Source organism: Emydura macquarii, unplaced genomic scaffold, assembly GCF_026122565.2.
Source record: "Emydura macquarii macquarii isolate MOO-44397 ecotype Brisbane River unplaced genomic scaffold, CSIRO-AGI_Emac_v2 contig_1573, whole genome shotgun sequence".
In the NCBI taxonomy this organism is placed as follows: Eukaryota; Metazoa; Chordata; order Testudines; family Chelidae; genus Emydura; species Emydura macquarii.
Window position 1 is genome coordinate 199,509 of NW_027131710.1, and position 20,323 is coordinate 219,831.

A 20,323-nucleotide genomic window follows, 5' to 3' on the forward strand; every position below is an offset into this window, starting at 1 on the left:
TGGGGAGGAGGCTGTGTAGGTAGAGAAGGCCATGTATTGTTGGACATACTCTTTAGCTGACCATTTAATGCCCACTGCTGCAAGATATGGTGATTCTTGATTCCCACCAATTATACAGCAGAATGACTGTTCAGATTTTGCTAATCTTTTATTATGTTCAGGAGGGTCAGCAACAGGGCTACATGACAAACTTTCCTATTTCTTAGCAGTGTAATTGAAAGTGGGAAATATTTCAAGCAAGTATAATAAAGCCCTAGATTTGTATAAAAACCCATTATGACTAAGACATCCTGATGGACATCATATTTCCTACCCTAATTAACCAGCTGTCCAGAATAACAATGGGCCATTTAGGAATATAACTGTCAGAAATGAGCTAACATGAAATGAAACACTCATTCATTTTAAAATTAGTTTTTAAATATTTATTTTAGACACTTGTTTCTTCAAAGAAAAACGTCAAATTTCACACCGTAAAAAACAACTATTACTTTTCAGCAGTGGGTGAATGTATCCTCTTCAAGCAGAAATTTTGGTACTTGTGTCTCCAGTAAGCAGTATATCTGCCTATATAGGGTGCAAAGTTCCCTGGGACAATTTCTAAGACAGCAACCAGCCCTCTTAAAACTCACTCCAATTAAATGGACTAATCTCTCAGCTAGATTTAAATTTGGTTCTCCCTAGTATTTCCTTTAACACACTTTGTTGGGAAAGGATTAGTATGGATCAGATCTAGTAAGGATCAGATGGAAGTCTTCTTTATTTTAGGGCACAAAAAGCAGAGAACAATCATTCAAGTTAGGATTTTCAAAGCCTACGGAAATATGGCACCTAATTCAATGTGATTTGGGTGCCTATATTCCTTAGGTCCCTTTGGAAATCCCAGCCTGAAATATTGCTCCCCAAACACAAATGCAGTTCTAGACCCTGAGCTCTATTTTACTTCTAAATAACAAAGGGAGGGAGATCAGGGACTCTCTTTTGCCACCAAAGTCTAGATTGTGCAATCTGCAGGTCCCCTGTAGCCAGGAGAAACACTGGGCTACAAAAATCCAGAGGGAATGCTTTTTTTAAAATCAGAAATGAAGTTTTTCAACAAACAAAATATTTCATGGAAAATGTCTGCTTTCCTAGAAAAGTTCTGATTTTTCACCAAATTGCTGAAAATGTGGAAACTGAACATTTTCATCCAAACTCCAAAGATTTCCCAGTTTGCAGCTGAGAATGTTCAGCTTTCAGCAGCTTTTGGCTGGAATATTTCTTTTTCAGAATTTTGATGTCTTTTTGTCCAAAAATAAAAAAAAAAATGCTAAAAATTCACCAGAAATGACATGTTTTTCATTTTCACAGAAATTGTCTGCTGAAGGGAAATAACAAATCTAACTAGCTGGGAGCCATTCTGCGTCAGGGTGGCAGATTGTGTCCTAGGTCTCCGTGGTACTCAGGGGTAGAGTACACCAAACTGCACTTCTCCAAGGGAAGCAGCCTATCATCCTCTGAACACTGGCCAGCTGGTTTATTATAAAGGGCCAGAACCATTAAAGGGGTAGACCCACCACTGTGAAGACAGTGCTCAGCAAATTATGTGCAACAAATGTATTTGTATCTTTTTCTATTGGTGAATTATCTGTGAGCATTTCTCAAATGTATTCACTATTCAGAGTTATTTTCCAAATAATTGCAACAAAACAATTCTTGTCTGGTGGACTGTGAGCTATTCAGTGTAACTGACATCTGATATTTGAGCTGTGCTGGCTAGAATTGTTTGGACGGATAAGTATTCTGTCTTGATTGGGACCCCCATTCAACAAACCTCGTCTATTCTGCAAAGCACTAAGGTTTACTAAAGTCAAAGGAACTTAAGTATATTCTTAAACTTTGCTGAAGAGGGATGACATTTGCTGCATTGTGCCCTAGATGATCATATCACTTGGCATCAGATTTCTGCTGTGAATACTTGCATTTACTCATTCAAAATTTGCTTTCCACAAATATTCAGTCATCTTTGCTTAGGGTCTGTCTACACTACAAACTTAAGTCGATCTATATTTGGTCAACTTACAGCCACCGCGGGAATTACTGTGGTGGCTGATGGCCACACTACACTCCTTCTGTCAGTGGCACACATCCTCAACAGAGGTGCTCCCACTGACTGAAGAGAGACAGTTGGGGAGGGCTAAGAGCCAGAGCTCTGTGCTCCATACAGCTCCTTGTTGGGAACCCACCTGCTCTCCCCCACCAACTCTTGCCTCCCTGCTCCAAGCCAGGAGCAGGGAGAGACAGCCACCCAGGGCTTCTTGCTTCCATGAGTGGGGAGCCTCCGGGCAGCAGCAGGGAGCCAAGGCAAGACAGCCAACAGCCCTAACGCAGTGTCTTCTTCCTAACTACTCCAACATAAGCCTCTTGTGGAGGTGGCGTTATGATGTCAGTGTAGTAGGGCACTTACATCAACGTGACAAGGGTGTAGTGTGTACACTGACATAATTAGGTCACTGACATAATTAAACTGCCATACGTTGACTTAACTGTGTAGTGTAGACCAGGCTTTATAGTTTGTAATTTCACTAACATTCCTGATAGTAAATTAATTCACGAGATACCTGATGAAAGCGAACATAAAATGGACAAAGCAGAGCCTCACTTTTTTCAGTGAATATAGACTTGAATAAAAAATGAATAATTATTGGTCCATTTGACAAGCCCCAGTTTTTACTCAGTTCACTTCACTGGGAGTTTGCCTGGGTCAGGACCTATGAATTATCTGTTTTGGCCTTTGGGCCTCCTTCAAAGAGGTGAAAATTATACTGTTTTCCCCCTTCTCTCTCTTTCTCTCAGATTCTATATTAATGAATTAAAACCTTCCCTTTCCTCTATATTTGTTCAGATACCCTGGTTTCCCCTTGTCTCCTCAGTCCTCAGATGAAGTAAATTTAAAAATCTCATAATGGTAAGATCCAATGCTTGATTTCAGAGAGAGGTTAAGGGGCTGGAGACACTGACTGGGCGGATTCCTAGGTATTGCTTGTCACAGCCAGGATTGAAGAATGGGTACAGTTTCCCCTTAAACTCTTGGTTGATGGACCCAACAGGACACATTAGCTCTACATTATAGAATGAGATCATTCCCTCTTCCCAATCCAGAAAAACGCCAACCACTGGACATTTTTTATCCTCAGAGACAATTGTGTCACTTTCCCCATTACAATGATATTTACCCTCAGACAGTCTCAAACTCCAGTATTCCTCCTCATGAGGTTTCTCCATCTTCTCTTTTTTCAGTTTCCCCTTTGCATCTTGAGTCAGCACTCCCAGCTCCCACTCTGGTTTGTCCCCCACTTCCACCTCCCAGTATTGCCTCTTTTCTGAAAATCCTTCATTTGCCACTGCAATCAACTCTTGGCCGGGTTTCGTCTCTGTCGTGGAAACTACTCTATTTTTATCTTTGAGTGAGAGTTTGGGGTGTTTACAGTCAGGATCCAGAGTGATGTTAACTGAAGGGAGGAATAAAAATATTAATTTTATCAGTAACCAGAAACTTATTAACTGTCACTGAAATAAACAAACACACTAATATCAAAGCAGGTGAACAAAAGGAAAGGTACAGTAAAGAGAGAAACACAATATTAAATATCTCAGTAAAGTGCACTACAAATGCCCAGAACAAGAGTGGGAAAATTAATATATGTTATAGCAAGGACACATGCAGCCAGGTTCAATTGTAGCCTGAATTAACGCCCCTGGGCCAAATCATCTTGCATAGTAAAAACCATGGGAGCAGAGTTTGTGTGAGAGAATCTCTGATCTCGCATTTCCTTCCCTATTACAGTATGTACGGGCCATGTCCATACTACAATCCAACTCTCAGGTAGAAGGCACAAATATTATGTGTAATGGCCTGGTATTTCTGTAGGTTTCAGCTAGTAAACTTCATTCTCCTATCAGAAGCCTCTCCCATTCCTGCCAAGCCTGCCACATTCCTAATTCCCATTGAAATCAAAAGGAGTTTCCCTGCTCCCGATCTGCAGGATTGGGGCCCAATGGACAGATCTGGCTGCAAATGTAGTTTGTTGATTAACGTACAAAGCCAGGTTTTCAAAGGTATTTGGGGGCTAGATTCACAAAAGGGTTTAGGCACCTAACTACCATTTTAGGTACTTAATTATCAGAATCAGACCCCATTGGGAGAAACAAAAGCCCCGCTCTGCTGCCCCCACATGGCCAGGAACATCCATAGAAAAGACAGATCTAAATATAGATTCTGGCCTCATTTTTATGGATACCAGTGAATTAATTTATTTTGCAGTAGGACTGAAGATTTCATTTGGAGTTCCCTGTCTGGATATTACTCTATTAGATATTGAGCTAATTATGTTTCATAAAGATTTTAAATAAAAGACGTCAACAATTTCTAAGGGGATCTTCGTCCATTGCAAAATACCTGCTCATCAAACTCTGTACTTTCTGTAAGAATTTGTCAATTTTGATGAAATATTGTTTTTGGAGGGGAAAAAAAAAGCTTAAAAAGCACTTTTCTTTTGGACATTGTTACAATGGAAATATTTGATTTTCCATTTCAAAACCTATTTTATTTTATAATGTATATTTTAATATGAATAAAAACTTTAAAAAGTCAAAATGAAAATGAAATATTTTCTCAAAATGATAGGTTTCAATTAACCCAAAACAATTTTTTTTAAAAAAAATTGATTTCACAGGAGATTTTTAAATGTGACCCAACAATTTCAGGACAAAACCAAATCTCTAAATGTTATTTGATTGAAAATGAAAATTTGGCTTCCTGCACAGCTCTAGCTGTAAGGTGTGAGAGAGATGGCAATTTTCTGAAATATCCTTGGAAAACCTTATTGCATTAAGTTGAAGTATCTTGGAATCCATTGTATTAAATGCAAAGATTATGTATTATTCTGGGGTGGGATGACATGCACCCTTTAGAGGAGGGAGATGTGATGTGAATCCTGGGAAGTATTATGAACTTCAGAGGGCTGTATTGAACAACGTGTCAGACAAGAATGGACTTTAGGGACAAACAGGGCCAAATGGTTTGCTGGGGGTCTTTAGGGGGAGGTGAATCTGGCCTGCTGGGAATAACACAGTGTAGGCAGACAACCATGCAACCTACAAAACCTCTGGTCAGAAGGGAAAGAGACACGGGTCTGCCTGAGCAAGGTGATGACTGAAAAGCTGGGAGTCTAGAGCAGGTGTCCTCGAGGGACAAAGGAAGGGACATACAAGTGCAGTTGCCCTGAACTGTGACATAAGGTACTTAGAGTTTTTAGATAGAGGCATTTGAGAAAATGAATAAAATAAATTAGCAATATTAATATGAGGAGTTGTGCCCTCATACAAAGAGAAAAACAGGTGTGTATTAAAAGAATGGAGAACATTTGAAAAGATTCTACAGGAAAATGGATTTAGCCATGTAACTTCCCTTTAAGTTGACAGAAACCAAAACATGAAGGGCCCTATCCTACTGCTATTACTTACCTGATCCCACGGATACCAATAGAATTACTCACATGTATAATGCCAGTAGCACTGGACCCTAAAATCTTCACAATGGCAATTCATAGTCATTCATGATGACAACTAATAGTTAATGGGCTAGGAAAAGACAGTGGGAATGGCTATAACCCAGTAGCTAGGATCTAGGAGACTCCAGTTAAAGTCCCCCATCCCGCTATTATTTATAAAAATGGGAACAGCTTCAACAGGAGAGACTGAAACTACAACATGCCAGAATATCCTATAGCCCAGCAGGTATGATGTTTTCCTATAACATGTGTATACTTCCAGATACAAGACAACTTACCTGCATTGCTACGAGCCCTCCTGAATTCTACAACAACAAAACATTCAGAATTTCAGATATAGCATATAGTTTATTTACATTCAAATAATACAGGCTGTGTAATATTAAACGTGGCCTTTCAACTCACCCAGCTCAGCCATGGCTTTTTCTGAAATGGAAAAAGGTTGTTATATCATTTGTGTGTGTTATTCCCTTGTTCATTTGGTTTTGTAGGAAATCTTCACTCCCTAAATGGCATTACTCAGGTAAAACAGACTCAGGTGAGTAAGGGTCAAGTTCTAAGGCCCAAACCTGCACAAATTTACATCCATGCTTAATTTTAGACACGATGAGTCATTCCATTGTGTTAACAGGAATGACTCACGATGTGTATAAATTTAAGCATGTGTCCAACTCTTTGCAGGATTGGGTCTAAATATTTATCTTTTTGACATACGAGCTGCGGTAGGATATCTACTGTGCCATGTTCAATGCCATCTTCATACAGACTAACCTATACGCAAAAAACCGTGACTAAAACTTGAAGTCCATTCTGCATTTAAACAATGGTAGTTTGCCTAAGTGAAGATAATGTAATAAGAGTGAGAAATTATTTGGGGGAAGTTCTCTGGCCTATATTATACAGGAAGTCAGACTAGATGAGCATAATGATCCTTCCGACTTTGGAATTTATCTATGAATATAAAGAGAGAAAACAAACAGGGAAAAAATAACAAAGTTGGGGGCTTTGGGTTCTGGCCACCACCAAGTGGCCTGTAGGCTGGGATGAGTGTGTTACCAAGAGGATGCTAAACTAAATATTAGAGATGGTTGAAAATATTCTGGTGAAACACTTACCAAACTTCTCTTGTATTTCCTGAATTGCTGCAGAGAAACAAAATTAAACTGTTAACCAAAAGACAAGAGAAGTCAGCCAATGAGTGCAACTAAAGAGAGACTTTTAATATAACAGACATACATTATGGAGATAGTTTCTGGGAATGGAGAATGCATCAATCTGTTTGTAGCGACCAAAATTTGACAGATATTTGGCTCTCACAAACACTTAGAATATTTCTACACTTACAGCGGTGTGTAGAGTACATACATTGCACACCCAGTTAGCATGGATATAAATAGTAGTGTAGACAGTGAGGCACTACTTAGGTGAGTAAACATACATTTAGATCCTTAGGACATATACCCTACAGGGCTCTCTTCACATCCACGCAGTGCATCCAATATCTGCACTGCTACGTTTAGCAGTGTAGTGTCCCACTGCCTCCGCACTACCAGACCCTTACACTGCTATATGTAGGTACACAACACAGTGCAGAAACAGCCGGCTTTTCACTGTGATGTGTAGCTACATGTACTCTACACACCACCACCAGCATAGACAATGCCTTAGTTTGTATGAAGGCAAGGGATTAAAACAGTGCAGTGCAGCAATAACGTCACTCAAAACAAACAGCCACAAATGAGATCTACAGTGCAAGAGACACTCATAAGAGCAGGAAAATATGGACTCTCTGGTATTGTACATAAATAGCATCACTGAATTACCTGTACTTTAGATTAATGCAAGCAATGAAGAAAGAACAAAAGTAAAGTCTCCATGTGTGGAGTACAGTGTGCTTCCTCTTTGCAACATGCTGAATCTTCCCCAGAATGTTACCCACCTGGTCTCTCTATTTTGTTAGAACAGCCAGCTCCAAAATAAGCATCCATGCCCAAGACTGAAAGAAATCCCTCTAATTTTAAACACTAAGTAGGAAGAGATGGAATTACCTTTTTGAGATTTTCGATGCTCAGCCTCTGCAAAATAAAGAAAGAGAAGAGGTAATCCCAAAATAATAGGGCAGAGGTGAGATTTTCATTTGTCAGACCCCAAAGTAAGATATATTTGAACATTTTGGCTGATGTTTGCAACGATGTCTAAGGAATCTGGACACCCAATTCCCATTAAAATTAAATCAAATACCACAGGCAGCTTTGGAAGTCTCTGCCTTCAGCCTGAGGAAACCTGTCAGACTGGTATTTAGCTCCCAGGTTTAGTAGTCTGGGATAGAGAGCTAGATGACGGGGGTGAGGAGCCATGGATAAGCCTTTGAGAGGAGAAAATAACTAAATGAGCTAAAATACACTCTTACCCAATTCTTTTTTGAAAATCATTGTTTCTGAAAGAAAATATATTTCAGTATTACAGCAGGAAACACACATTAATACAGTCTGATTTTGAGGCTTTTATCAAATGCCTTCAAGCTTTCTATTTAAAACAATGTAAATTACATGTTATGGATATTTTATTTCCACCTGGACAGACAGTGTCAGCAAAGATGATAAAAAGAGCTTGAATTTAACACCATAGATCAGATTTTCAGCTAATGTAAATCTGTATAGTTCTATTGCTGGAGTAAATCAGCATAGCTCCACAATGGAGCTGCATCAGTTTACTCTGTTGAGGATCTGATCCCTTAAAGGAAGGGTGACCTTTCTAACAATAAAAACCCTTTTTCGTTTTTCCCTATTTGATGGCAGCGCAGCAAGCCAATGATCCCAACTCTTGGAACTTGAACTAATGAATTTCTCTCCCAAACCATGTAACATTCAGAAATTTGTACTTTAAAAAATACAGTGGATCGATACCATAGATAGAAAAATAGAGGCCAAAGATAGATAGATAGATAAAAACCAGAGATAGATGTCAGAGCTGGTCTCATGCCAGCAGGTCATATTTGCAAACAATTCACAAATACTAGGGATCTGGTTTTTAGTGATTATTCAACGCTTCAGAGAGAGCCAGCATCATTCAATCAAATACATGAATTCAGCATCAAACATGTATTTTACCCAATCAAGCTTTTTATAAAGCTTTACTTATCAAGTCTGCAAATACAAACAAGAGAGTGTGACTTGAGAGGACCCAGCTCAAATACTGTATGTCAAACACCAACCCTGGGTAGATTGCCAATTCTTCACTTGGAATATCTGGCAACAGTTTTCACATACGGTAGAACCTTGGTTTTATAAACACCCATCTTATGAATGACTAGTTATATAAACCATTTTTCCTGATGAAGAAAAAAAAAATCACAGAACAAATGTGATGTCAATGAGGAACAAGTCGACCTTTCTTCATATCCCAATGCCTTCGGTAAATTGTTTTGCAGCGGTGTGAAGGTCGAGCAGAAAGCAATGCAGTAACCCATACTGCAATTTATGCACTGGAACTAGCGTCATTTTGACATGTTCCATTTTATTAACTTTTTGATTTTATGAACTCCTCAATCCCCCAATTAGTTTGTAAAACAGGAGCTCTGCTTTATCAGATATACTCACAGAAACAGGACTAGATGATGACTAAGTAACAAAAAAAAAGCGCTATTCCTTGATTTTAGCCTGTGTCAAATACTGTTTTTCACCAGATCTGACAGATGTATGGAAATATTATTGAAAAGATACATATAGCATGTTATAGTTACCGTCTTCGATGGCTTTCTTGTCATTTACTGCATATAGAGAGAAATATATTATAATCCCAAAGATAATTATTAGTTCATTAACAGCTAGTTTCAAAAGGTATATAAATATTACATAAAAGAAAAATTAAGATTGCAAAATCAAACACTCAGAAGTTAGGAAATGCTGTAATTGAGGCTGCCAGAGAAACCTTAATTCAGCCTTCTTTGTGCATATGACCTATGAGGAAAGGTTGAATGAATGAGGAGTATTTAGTCTAGAGAAGAGAAGGCTGACATGGGACACGATAACAGTATAAAATGTTGTTATAAAGAGAATGGCGGGATGGAATAGATGACCTCCTAAGGTCCCTTCCAGTCCTACATTTCTATGCATTATGATACATTTCAAAGACGACAGATAATTTCTGCAAAAGTTTTGTTTAGCCAAAAAAAAAAAAAGTTTGGACAGAAAAAAATTGACCAACCCCTAGGGTGCACAACTTCTTACTAGAGAGTGTGTCCCGTGGAAATCTCTCCTCCCATTCATGATGCACAGACTCCTCCTCTCATGAACTATCAAGTAAGATCTCTGTGACAACTTCAGAATTGGTTTATATAGAAATTACTCTTACGGTGGGTATTTCATGTGTTTTTATCTGTCTTTTAATACAGTTTAGCAGATAGGAACAAGCAGGAGAGCCAGCTAGCCTGTTCCCTGTGGATCATCAACAAGTGCCCTGCAACCATTAGCAGAACTCAGTTTTGAAACTGCTTCTAGAAGGTATTTTAGGACAAGTGTTAAGCCACCACTGCAAACTGAGAATAATCAACAGCATGAAAAAATTGGTGTAGGAGGAGAATCAGCCCCATGATTTATAGTATGCAACTAGTTAGTTGTGCTTAATATTTACACAATACTTGGAGATGGGTAAATATTATATTTATTGGGACTTACCAGCCTGAGCAGTTTTCTCATTGTTTTCTGAAAAAATAAATAAATAAAAAGATGCTTTTTCTCTCTTTTTTTTTAAAAGGAGACAATTTAACTTCATATTATGGCTCTGTGTGCTCCACAGGGATCACGTCTGATAGACAGCACTGGAGTGGAAATGCATGATTTTTCAAATAACCATCACACAAGTCAGATTTGATCTACACTAACCATTACAACTATTACTCAAGAAAAATGGGCAACTCGGAAATGAAGTCTATCACACTGAGATAAAGGGCGTCATTTTTAATAGACTGGCTTGAACATAGATGCAGGCCCGTGGTGAATAAATGTAGTAGCTTTTTGCTAAGCTAGGTGAAATCAACGTTTCCACTTAGCTCATTTCCCATTGCCCAAATCCCTGTCAACACCACAAGTTATGAAGCATGGTTGGGATTTACGATATAACAACAGATAATACATATGTTGTAGTTGTTTTGTTCTTTTCTACATATTGTACAACATCTGTGTGCCAGGAGGCTTTCTGTAAATATCTGTTCTTATGAATTATCAGTGTCTAAATGTAATACAAAATAAAGTTAAAAAACCAGCATGGTGGTCAAGGTCACCTTGTGCTGTCCTCTTCTCTTGAGGAGACTCGTCTGCCATTGTGTCATGCTATGAGCCCAGTGGTAGAACTCTTACAGTTGTTGCTACATGAAGGGCTAGATTCACAAAGGGACTTAGGTGCCTAACTGTCACTTTAGGCACTCAAATCCCAGAATCAGGTTCCAGTGGGATTCATAAAACCTCTGCTCAGCTTCCCCCAAGCCTGTAGGCACCTAAACTCACTTGGCACCTAATGTTTTTCAGTCAAACTTCCCTCAGCACCAGGGAAAGACAGACATTCCTCTGCCTACCTCCCCTGCAGAATCCGATTTGGTGAGCATGCTCAGAGCTCCTCTGCCAGATCAGGCCCTCTCACCTGGGATGTGGGACACCTCTTGCTCAAGTGCCCTTCCACTGGGCTCTGCTACTTCTCAAGTGAGTGCCCTAACCAGTGGGCTATGGGGTATTCTGAGATGGGCCACAATCAGTCTCTCCTGCTGAAGCTGTTCCACTTTGGATAAATAATAATAAAAAGGTCGTTGGAGCAGGAAGCATTCTTGAGTCTCCCATCACTCTGGTGAGTGTGCATGCCACCAGCTGACAAAGTTATTCTCCTGCTTGCTTGCGTTCTCTCCCTGGCCCAATAATTCTTTCATTATTTAATCCACTATTGAACAGCTTCAACAGAAGAGACTTAGAAAGGCCTCCATCACAACAGCCCATAGCTCACTTACTGGGGAGGCAGCAAATCTTTTATTCCCCATCTGGTGGCGGGGGGACTTTAACCAGGGATCTTCAACATCCCATGTGAGTCCCATAGCCACTGGGCTAAAAATTATGATGGAGCCCCAGATTATTGCTAAAATGGCTAAGGCAAATGACACTCAGAGAGGGTTTGGAGCTGAGAATGATAAACAGAGATAGGTGCCTCCCTGCAGCAAGGATTTAGGCACCTATCTCCAAGTGAAGGGCGGGGCTCAGCACACATCCCTTGGCTACTGGCTGATTGAGGTGAAGAGCTGTGTAGAGGACTAGCTTGCATGAATCCCATGCTGATGTGCCTTCCTACCTCCATTCACTGAACAGGGAGCCTCCGCACCTCATGCACGCTTTGTGAATCCCAATGATTACCCAAGCTACATGATAGTTAGACATTGTGACGCTCAGCCTCTCATCACCTGTTTCTTTGTGAATCCAGCCCAAACAGCCTCACTGACTCTTTTAGATTATTTGCATGGGGTACAGGCTGTACATGGGAATAAGTCACATCTTCTATCCAAGCTCTTTCATATCACAATTCATTAGCATTTGCTGCAATAACATGAATAGGAAAACTTACTTTTCAGCTTATAAATTGCAGCAGTAACCAGGGCTATGCTAAGCAGCAATATCACGATGAAAGCAGTCATCCATGGGGAGGTGGCAGGAAAGAAAACATCTGCAAAACAGTTCACAGTGTCCATTATTCTCTCATCAAATTACAAAACCAAATTAAATCTTCATGAGAAGTAGGTGAGATCTGAATTCTCTCTAGGACATGTTGAAGGCACTATCTTCAGTATGAAGGGATGGATTTACACTCAAAGGCTATTCAGTTTTCCCAGTGATATTGTGGATAGTTCCTATAGGTCTTAAACCCATCCCTCCTGAAAGTAGGAAGCACATACATCTATCTATGTATTATCAGGGTAGATTCATGCATTTCTGAGAAATAGAGAGTGCCTTAATGAAGAACTCCAATAACATCTTCAGATAGAATATAAACACTCATGGTGGGGTCTTCAAAAGCACTCAGCCCTTGGCCTAACTCTGTCCCAGTTGAAGTCCCTGGTAAAACTCCCATTGATCTGAATGGGAGGAGAGTTAGCTCATTGCAGAGTGTTCTCGAAAAAACCATCTCCAAGGCCTTAACCATCAGCCGTGAAAGGCAATGAAAGTCTTTCCATGGACTTCAGTGTGCATTGGATTGGGTCTTTTGGATGAGATTTTCAAATGGGTCCAAGGGATTTAGGAGCACTGCTCCCTTTGAATGTCCATGTAGTGCTCCTAATGCCTTTTGAAAATTCCACTCTTAGATACTATGCTGATGGTCACGAGAGAGAGAGAGAGAGAGAGAGAGAGAGAGAGAGAGAAAAGAACTCTCTAGAACTCTCACATCAGCCTCAGCTTCCCGGACAACACGATCAGCTTCAGCAATGGAACTCTACAGACAACTGTATACGAGAAATACATGGATCACTGCACCTACCTCCACAGATTCAGTAACCACCCCAAACACACCAAGAAATCAGCTATCGACAGCCGGGCCCTCAGATACCACAGAATATGCTCTGAGGAGAAAGCCTGAGGTATACCCCTTAACACATTTAACTCCTCCTTCACCAAACAAGGACACACCACCAGAGAAGTAGATCGCCTCATGGAACAGGCCACCCAAACACTCTGAAAGAACCTGGTTCAACGTGAAAAGAAACCCTTTTACTGCAGCCCCTAACTGTCACCTACCTGCCCTCACTGGAACCCAGGCATACGGGATATCATTAAACTGTTATAACCCATACTCAAGGGGGACGTCATCCTGAAAGAAACCTTTCCTGAATCCCTGCTTTTGGCCTTGAAACAAACTCCCCAACTTTAGCAAGCTCATCATCAGAAGCAAGCTCCTCACCAACCAGAACATACCAACTCAAAGCATCACCAGACCCTGCCAGAACAACAGATGAAAAGCCTGCAGACATATCGCCAGTGCTATGATGATCAATACCTGTCACCAACACACCTTTCAGGATCCTGGGGTCCTACACATGCCTGTGTGTTGTACATCATCCAGTACACTAAATGCCCCATAACAAATATGCGGGTGAAATGAGACAATCATGCTCTCAAATAAACTCACTCAGAAAAACCATAAAAGACAAGAAACCATTCACTCATGGGCAAACAGTTTTTGCAAAACGATCATTCTATATCTGACCTCTCAGACCTCATCCTCAAGAGAAACCTGCACAACACATTCAAAAGACAAGCTTAAATTCATAATTTTGCTAAACACCAAAAATCCTGGATTCAACAAAGACACTGGATTTATGGCATATTACAACAATCTGTAACCCACTAACCTTCCTTCATCCTATGCCTGCAGAGGTGGTAACCTGCCCGCTTCACCTTGAATTCTCTCTTGCAACATGTGTTAACTCCTTATGGTAAACAATCTGCTCCAACTTTGTATTTTGCTGAGATACTCTGAGTACCTTTTGGAGCTCTGTGTAAGCTCCAGACCTTGTCTTTTTCACCAACAGAAGTTGGTCCCATAAAAGTTATTATCTCACCCACCTTGTCTCACAAACACAGAGAGAGATGGCATTCTCCATCAGTCTATTAAATGGTGAAATTGACAAAAGACATTGCTGCCCACTGGTGGAGTTAATTTCTACCAACCAACTCCACATGTAGCAAGGGTTATTTTTAGATTTATTATTATTAATAATAATACATTAAAGAAGTTCACTTATTATCTACAGATACTTGTCAGTGATGGTTCTGTGTAGAGAAGAAGAGGAAAGGATCAAAGAAGATGATTTTTGGGGAGTTGGGAATTGTGTTTATGTAAAAGATTTGGAATCATTTTCAGACAACCTGGTTTGTTTGGTTTTTCCCCTTCCCAGGAGATATCGATACAAGTTCTCATTCACCTGCAATGACAACTGTAGATTCGACCGAGGTGCTTAGCACGTTATCAATTATGTTGCAGGAGATGGCATTGTCAGATCCTGATTTCAGAAGGATAGAACTTTGGGCATTAACATCATTTGTCTCAGAGTTCGGGGTGACTGGGCTTCCAGTAAGATTGTGTCCTTTACTGTCTGTCCACAACACTTGCACATCCGAAAACTTCCTCTCAGAAAAACAGGTGACTCTGATCCCATTGTCCTCATAATCCTTCAGGATAATCAGTGGTTCATGGCTGTTACCTATAAAGAGAAGAGACATAATTTGTTATGGGATCCATGCATTCCCAGGGGGTTGTCTATGTCCTCTCCGCAGCTACAGTTTTTGAAGGCGTTTTGGAATTATGTGGTCCTGACTAGGCTGCATACCCAAAATTCCAACCTTGATTCAATTGTGGGCCTTTTGATTAACATCTTCTCCCCTAAGTTTCATCAGGAAAATTGGTTTGCCCTGAAAATGGCCAACACCAATTGGAAAGTGACGGAGGATGGCTCTCCAAAGTCTGCACAGATTTGGACAAACTGTATTTGACAAAGGCCATTGAAGACTATCCTGATTTCAAATGACAATCAATGTCTAACATTTCTCAGGCTTGCTGTAGCTTCAAAATGACTTGTTACTAGAGTTGGGCAGGAAAGGGTTTTCCCCATCCTGTGAAAATTTTCAGGAGCTTGAAATTTTTTTCCCTGCTACAACTGGGGACAAAAACAATATTTGTGGGGAAAAAATGAAAAATTTCTCATTTTGATCCTTTTCAAATGTTTGATTTCAATTCCATGCCGTGTAATTGTAGCAGTTTCAGCCCCAGGATATTAGAGAGACAAGGTGGGTGAAGTAATATCTTTTATTGGACCCACTTGTACTGGTGAAAGAGGCAAGCTTTCAAGCTTACATGGAGTTCTTCTTCAGGTCTGGGAAAGATCCTCAGGGTGAGTACTTCTATTGGTGAGAGAGACCTGAAGAAGAGCTCTGTGTGGCTTGCAAAATTGTCTCTCTCACCACCAGAAGTTTTATTAATAAAAGATATTACTTCATCCACCTTGTCTCTTGTTTTGATTTTGGTTTTGCGGGGTGAGATCAGGTAAAATTTCTATTAGTCTAATGAGGCTTTCATTTCTAAACAAAAAGTCATTTTGAACTAGAAAACTGGAGTTTTTCATTTCGAATTTGCCAAAATGAAACATTATGACAATTTCAAAACTTTTCTCTGTACTTTTTTCAGGGTTTTTTTTTTTTTTGAGTTGCAAAATTAATTGAAACTGATCCTGGTTCCCGAACAGTTTGAGTTTTGATGAACAAGCACTTTTCAACAGCAACAACAAACAAGTTTCATGGAAAAATCCCCAACCAGCTCTATTTGTTACTACTTTTCCAAATTCCATATATGTAAGTGTCCTTGAAAACTAGAATACGGGACTGCACTTGAAGACAATAATGTGTAATTAAACAAAGTTAATGACTGTGGTATCTAGCTATATGTGGGTGAGAGAGAGCGGGAGAGAGAGACACACACACAGAGTGAGAGAGAGAGCATGTGGCTTTCTAGCAGCTAGTTGAAAGTTGGAGAAAACATAAAGGTGCACGCAAGATATAGCAATCCTTTTTTAGCTTAAGTGGGTCCTCCTGGCCAGTTGGGCTCCATCTTGTATGTTTCTTGCCACTCCTTGGAAGGGAGAGGAGCAAAAGGCTCAGAGATTCAGGAGCAGCATCTCTTACACATACCATGTACCACCAACCAGCAGGTAACCACAGAGTCTGCAGCACACTGTCTGAGAGGTCTGTATTGCAGACAAAGGGGATTAAACCATCTATAATGCAGACTGCACCACATAATGTGACACAGTTAAGGGCTCTGCTCAGCCAGTGATCTTCAGAGGAAGAGAAGAGGTAGCTGGGGACTTTGTGAAGTTCTTAAGTTCCACGTTAGTCTAACCATAAAAAAATGCATCAAATTAACAAACAACTTCCTTAAATGTAAGTCAGGGTTTCTGTGTGTTACATTTCACTGCACACAAATAGTGAAATTAGAAAAAAAAAGCATACAATACTTTTTGTGGAAGTTGGCAGTGTTGCACTAGTTCTTAGAATTCAGGATAACACACAAGAACCGAAAAACAGAGAGAGACAAAGCAGACTGCTCCCTGAAACAGAGAGGCCCAGCTCGCCCACTTTGCTCTAGACTGGCTCTCTGCCGACTGACTGCTTCTAGACCCAGACTGCACACCTCCTGCCATGCCCCCTCACCTGCAAGCAGGACAGGAAAAAAAAACCCTGAAACTCAAAGTGATAGCTTACAATTTTAACTCGTTTTCAATACACTCCTGCCACTGAACGTTAAAGATTAAAGACCAGCTATGCCTCTAATAGTATGGAAATGAACAGTTATGGGAATAGAAATAAAATCCAGATATGATCACCATTTCTAAAATTAGAGTGTGAGCGCAAACGATCACTGTGCGTAACATCATAAATACAATGAATTTACCTGCAGTGGTACGGGGAACCAACACCAGCATGAGCATGTGAATGGCTGCTATCCAGGGATCTGAGAAACCCATCGCTGTGAAACTGGAAAGCAGCTTTAGAAGACCCAGATCTGCATACAACAGAAAGCAGCTGGAAGTGCAGTAAGCAGGAACACAGACTCCACAGGGCCTGGAAATGGGAAGCACAAGAGGGTTCTGAGTTCAGAGACCTCACATGTAAAATAGTTCACTACACATGAAAAGGAGGATTGTCTCAGGGTGACACCCGCCCTCTTTTTAGTGTGGCAGCGCAAGCCTCAGTCTGTTGACCAGGACTTGGAGGCTCACTGCCGTGGGCTGTGTAGACATAGGGGGAAGAGGCTAATGCCCCTGTGACTAGTTAGCTGTCCCTAGCTGGGGTTAAGGGAGAGAACCTGGACCTTATATAGGGAAGAGACCTGATCAGTTGGGGAAGTGAACCTGCAGAAGGTGGATGGCTGTGCAGTCCCTGTCAGAGGTAAGGATGAGGAGCTGCCTGGAGCAAGGAAGTTGAGGCAGGCCAGGTAGGGAGCTGCTTCCCAGAAATGTAGGACACCTAAACTCAAGGGGAGAGACTAGAGGCTGGAGTGAGAAACAAACTTCAGGGAGGACGGGCTGTGCCCAGTAGGAGACTGGAGTGGAAGAGACTTTATTCTGAGTTTGACTTTGCTTGGGTTTATTTTATATGAAATACACCGGTCCCCCAAGAAAGAAAGTTTGTTCTTGAATATAAATCTCTGTGGACTATTCCTGGGGCCCCAAGAGAAGGGGGAACTGAGGCTGGGTGCCTGTGGGGTACCTTCCTGCCATGAGGGTTTGTTCTGAGACGTCGACCCTATGACAACAATCAAAACAATTATTGAAATGTCTGTCACAAAGATAGGCACAATTGCACCTAAGATCCCGCCTTCTGGACTCCATAGCAGCTGCCTGTGAAATTTCCGAGGTGCCAGAGAACTTGGGAGCCAAGGTTCCCAGCTCCTTGGTAACCTGGGTGGCCGGGTGCCTAGGAACTGGGACCCTAGAAGACAGGCAGGATGCTGATGGACCAGGATGCTGGGCGAACTGGCAGGGAACCAGACAGGTAGCAAGTGCCATCATAATCAGCACATTCCCTTGGAACATGTTGGTTTCAATGTATTGGTATTTTCTGGCAGAAATATTTGCATTCTCCAAGCAGTGATGCTCCCTACTAATGCTAGCCCAGTTCAGGGCTTTTTTAAGATTTCCAGAGGCTTTTCTTGACCTGCTAAATGAGGAAAAGCAATGGCTTCTCTGCACACAGCACAGTTGCTTTATGTCTTTATTGGATGCAGTATTGACAGCACCAGGAGTTCAGTAATCAATGGAGTGGTTTAAAAATCAGGAGATTAAAAAAAATAATAATACCTTTTTGGTTCTTTTTATTCACCTCTTGTTTTCTAAGCCTTTAAATCACAGTTCACTTTTCAAGCATTTCTCTGCAACCAAGAGGGCTAGAGCTTTATTAAAGCGGAGATCTTCCCATAATCACAGGACTCCAGGAGCAGCATTTAAGAAAAACACCAAATAGCACAAGACTTGTGATAGAAATTACGAGAACTGGCAACACGGCCGGAGGCCTCTGGTGAGAATTCTATTGTGAGCAAATTCACTGATGACACCTGCTTTGGAGGAGCAACAGCAGGTACACAGGAGGACTGGAACTGACAATTGACCTGGCAAGATGCGGGTAATAGGGGATGCAGGCCCTGGGCGCGAGAGCTGGAGAAATTAAAGTAAAGTCTTATATTCTCCCATTTTGTCTCTTTTCATGAGTGCAACTAGGAAGCCATGCCTGTCACATGAAAACGATGTGTTTACATTAGCTGGATTTCTTAATGGGGCCTGAGGGAGTGAGGCACCCAAATGCCACTGAAATTCAATGAGAGCAGGGTGCCCAACTCCCTTAGGCAGCTTTACAAATCCCAGCCTTTGTCTCCTAAAGATAGTCCTTCCTGTAGCCACGCCAGAAGGAAGGCATGAGATCAGGATTCAGAAGCTGCAATAATTGTCCGTAAAAGGGATTTTGGTTAAGAAACTGCCCACAGTACAAACCCATCTGAGAAACTCTGGCTTACGAAGCCCATGCATTCATCCTCTGTGGGGAGAGGGAAGGCACTGATCTGGGCCGGCATGCAAACACTGATTCTCAGCACAGGGCAGGCCCAGTTAAGTGGATACAGAAAGCCAAAGGAACTAGAGGTCTAATCCTCCTGGCTAGAGAAAAGCTGGAAGATTTTCCTTGGGGAGCGACTGAAGAGTGGAAAGGCCCAAATTAACTCTCCCTCTGGAGCAGAGCAACACAATCCCACCAGCCAGCAGCACGGGGCTTGCCTGGCTCTGAGCGACACCCCACATATTACCAAACACAGCTGTATTTTAAATAAGCAGAATGTATTACCTGGTGAAATAGGTCCAGTAACTCTGAGTACCTGGGGGCACCTGCTACCTTTGAACCATGCCACTGCGTATGTGCTGTTGGTGAAGCCAGAACTTTCATCTCCCAAAGTTACCTATTAACTTAGAAGTGGAAAACGAAAGCATCTTTCTCAGTGTGGGGGGAAGGGAGTGGGTGGGGCTGTGGATTTATTGTTCTTTATGGGACAATTTCTCCATCCCTCCCTTCCCCCCACACTGAGAAAGATGCTTTCATTTTCCACTTCTAAATTAATAGACAACTTTGGAAGTAAACAATACTTAGGTGAACATTTTCAAATTTCAAACTCTTTTCCATGAAGGAACTGGGACACGTTTCTAATGAGGAAGGTGACATTTTTCCCTCTGCAGCATGGGGCGTGGATCGGCTGCCATTCCCTGCCATTGCAGGAGCGGCAGGTGTAGAGAGATGTTTGTACAAGATTATAATTGAGAGAGGGTTGCTTATATGGGACAGTATTGCTGAGCCGTCCCCTGGAAGCAGGGGTGCAGAACACAGTATAGCTGTGCACAGAATTTCACCACAGACACTCTCTGGTTTGTTTCAATAAAAGTTTTATTCCTTTCTCATTCACTGGGTTGTTGTTTAATGAGCCCCAAGATCATTCCATGGTGTCAGAAATGCTGAATGAGAAGGAGACTGCAGTCATTTTGCTGTGTTTGAAACTGAAAGCAGGGACCAGAGGAGCTGGTGGAACAGCAAACAAAAACTTTTGTATGTATTTTATGAGCACAATAGTAGTTTGACTAGCTTAAGAAGGGAAGAAAGTCAAAAATGGATGTGTCGCAACCTGCATCCAGCCTTCAGTTATCAGGCAAT

At 41.2% G+C, this 20,323-nt stretch overlaps 1 protein-coding gene across 1 annotated transcript; it reads right to left on the minus strand.

The window, feature by feature from the left end:
* Positions 1–410: 410 nt before the first annotated feature.
* LOC137157811 (butyrophilin subfamily 2 member A1-like) lies at positions 411–19,576 on the minus strand. The gene is made up of 12 exons (XM_067555219.1): positions 19,469–19,576; positions 17,028–17,197; positions 14,506–14,784; positions 12,153–12,251; positions 10,229–10,255; positions 9,295–9,321; positions 7,963–7,989; positions 7,601–7,627; positions 6,668–6,694; positions 5,958–5,978; positions 5,831–5,857; positions 411–3,491 (listed from the first exon to the last, which is right to left on the minus strand). The coding sequence occupies exons 2-12, from the start codon at positions 17,098–17,100 to the stop codon at positions 2,968–2,970; spliced, it is 1,158 nt and encodes a 385-aa protein (XP_067411320.1). The 5' UTR covers positions 17,101–17,197; positions 19,469–19,576; the 3' UTR covers positions 411–2,967.
* Between the last annotated feature and the right edge of the window lie 747 nt (positions 19,577–20,323).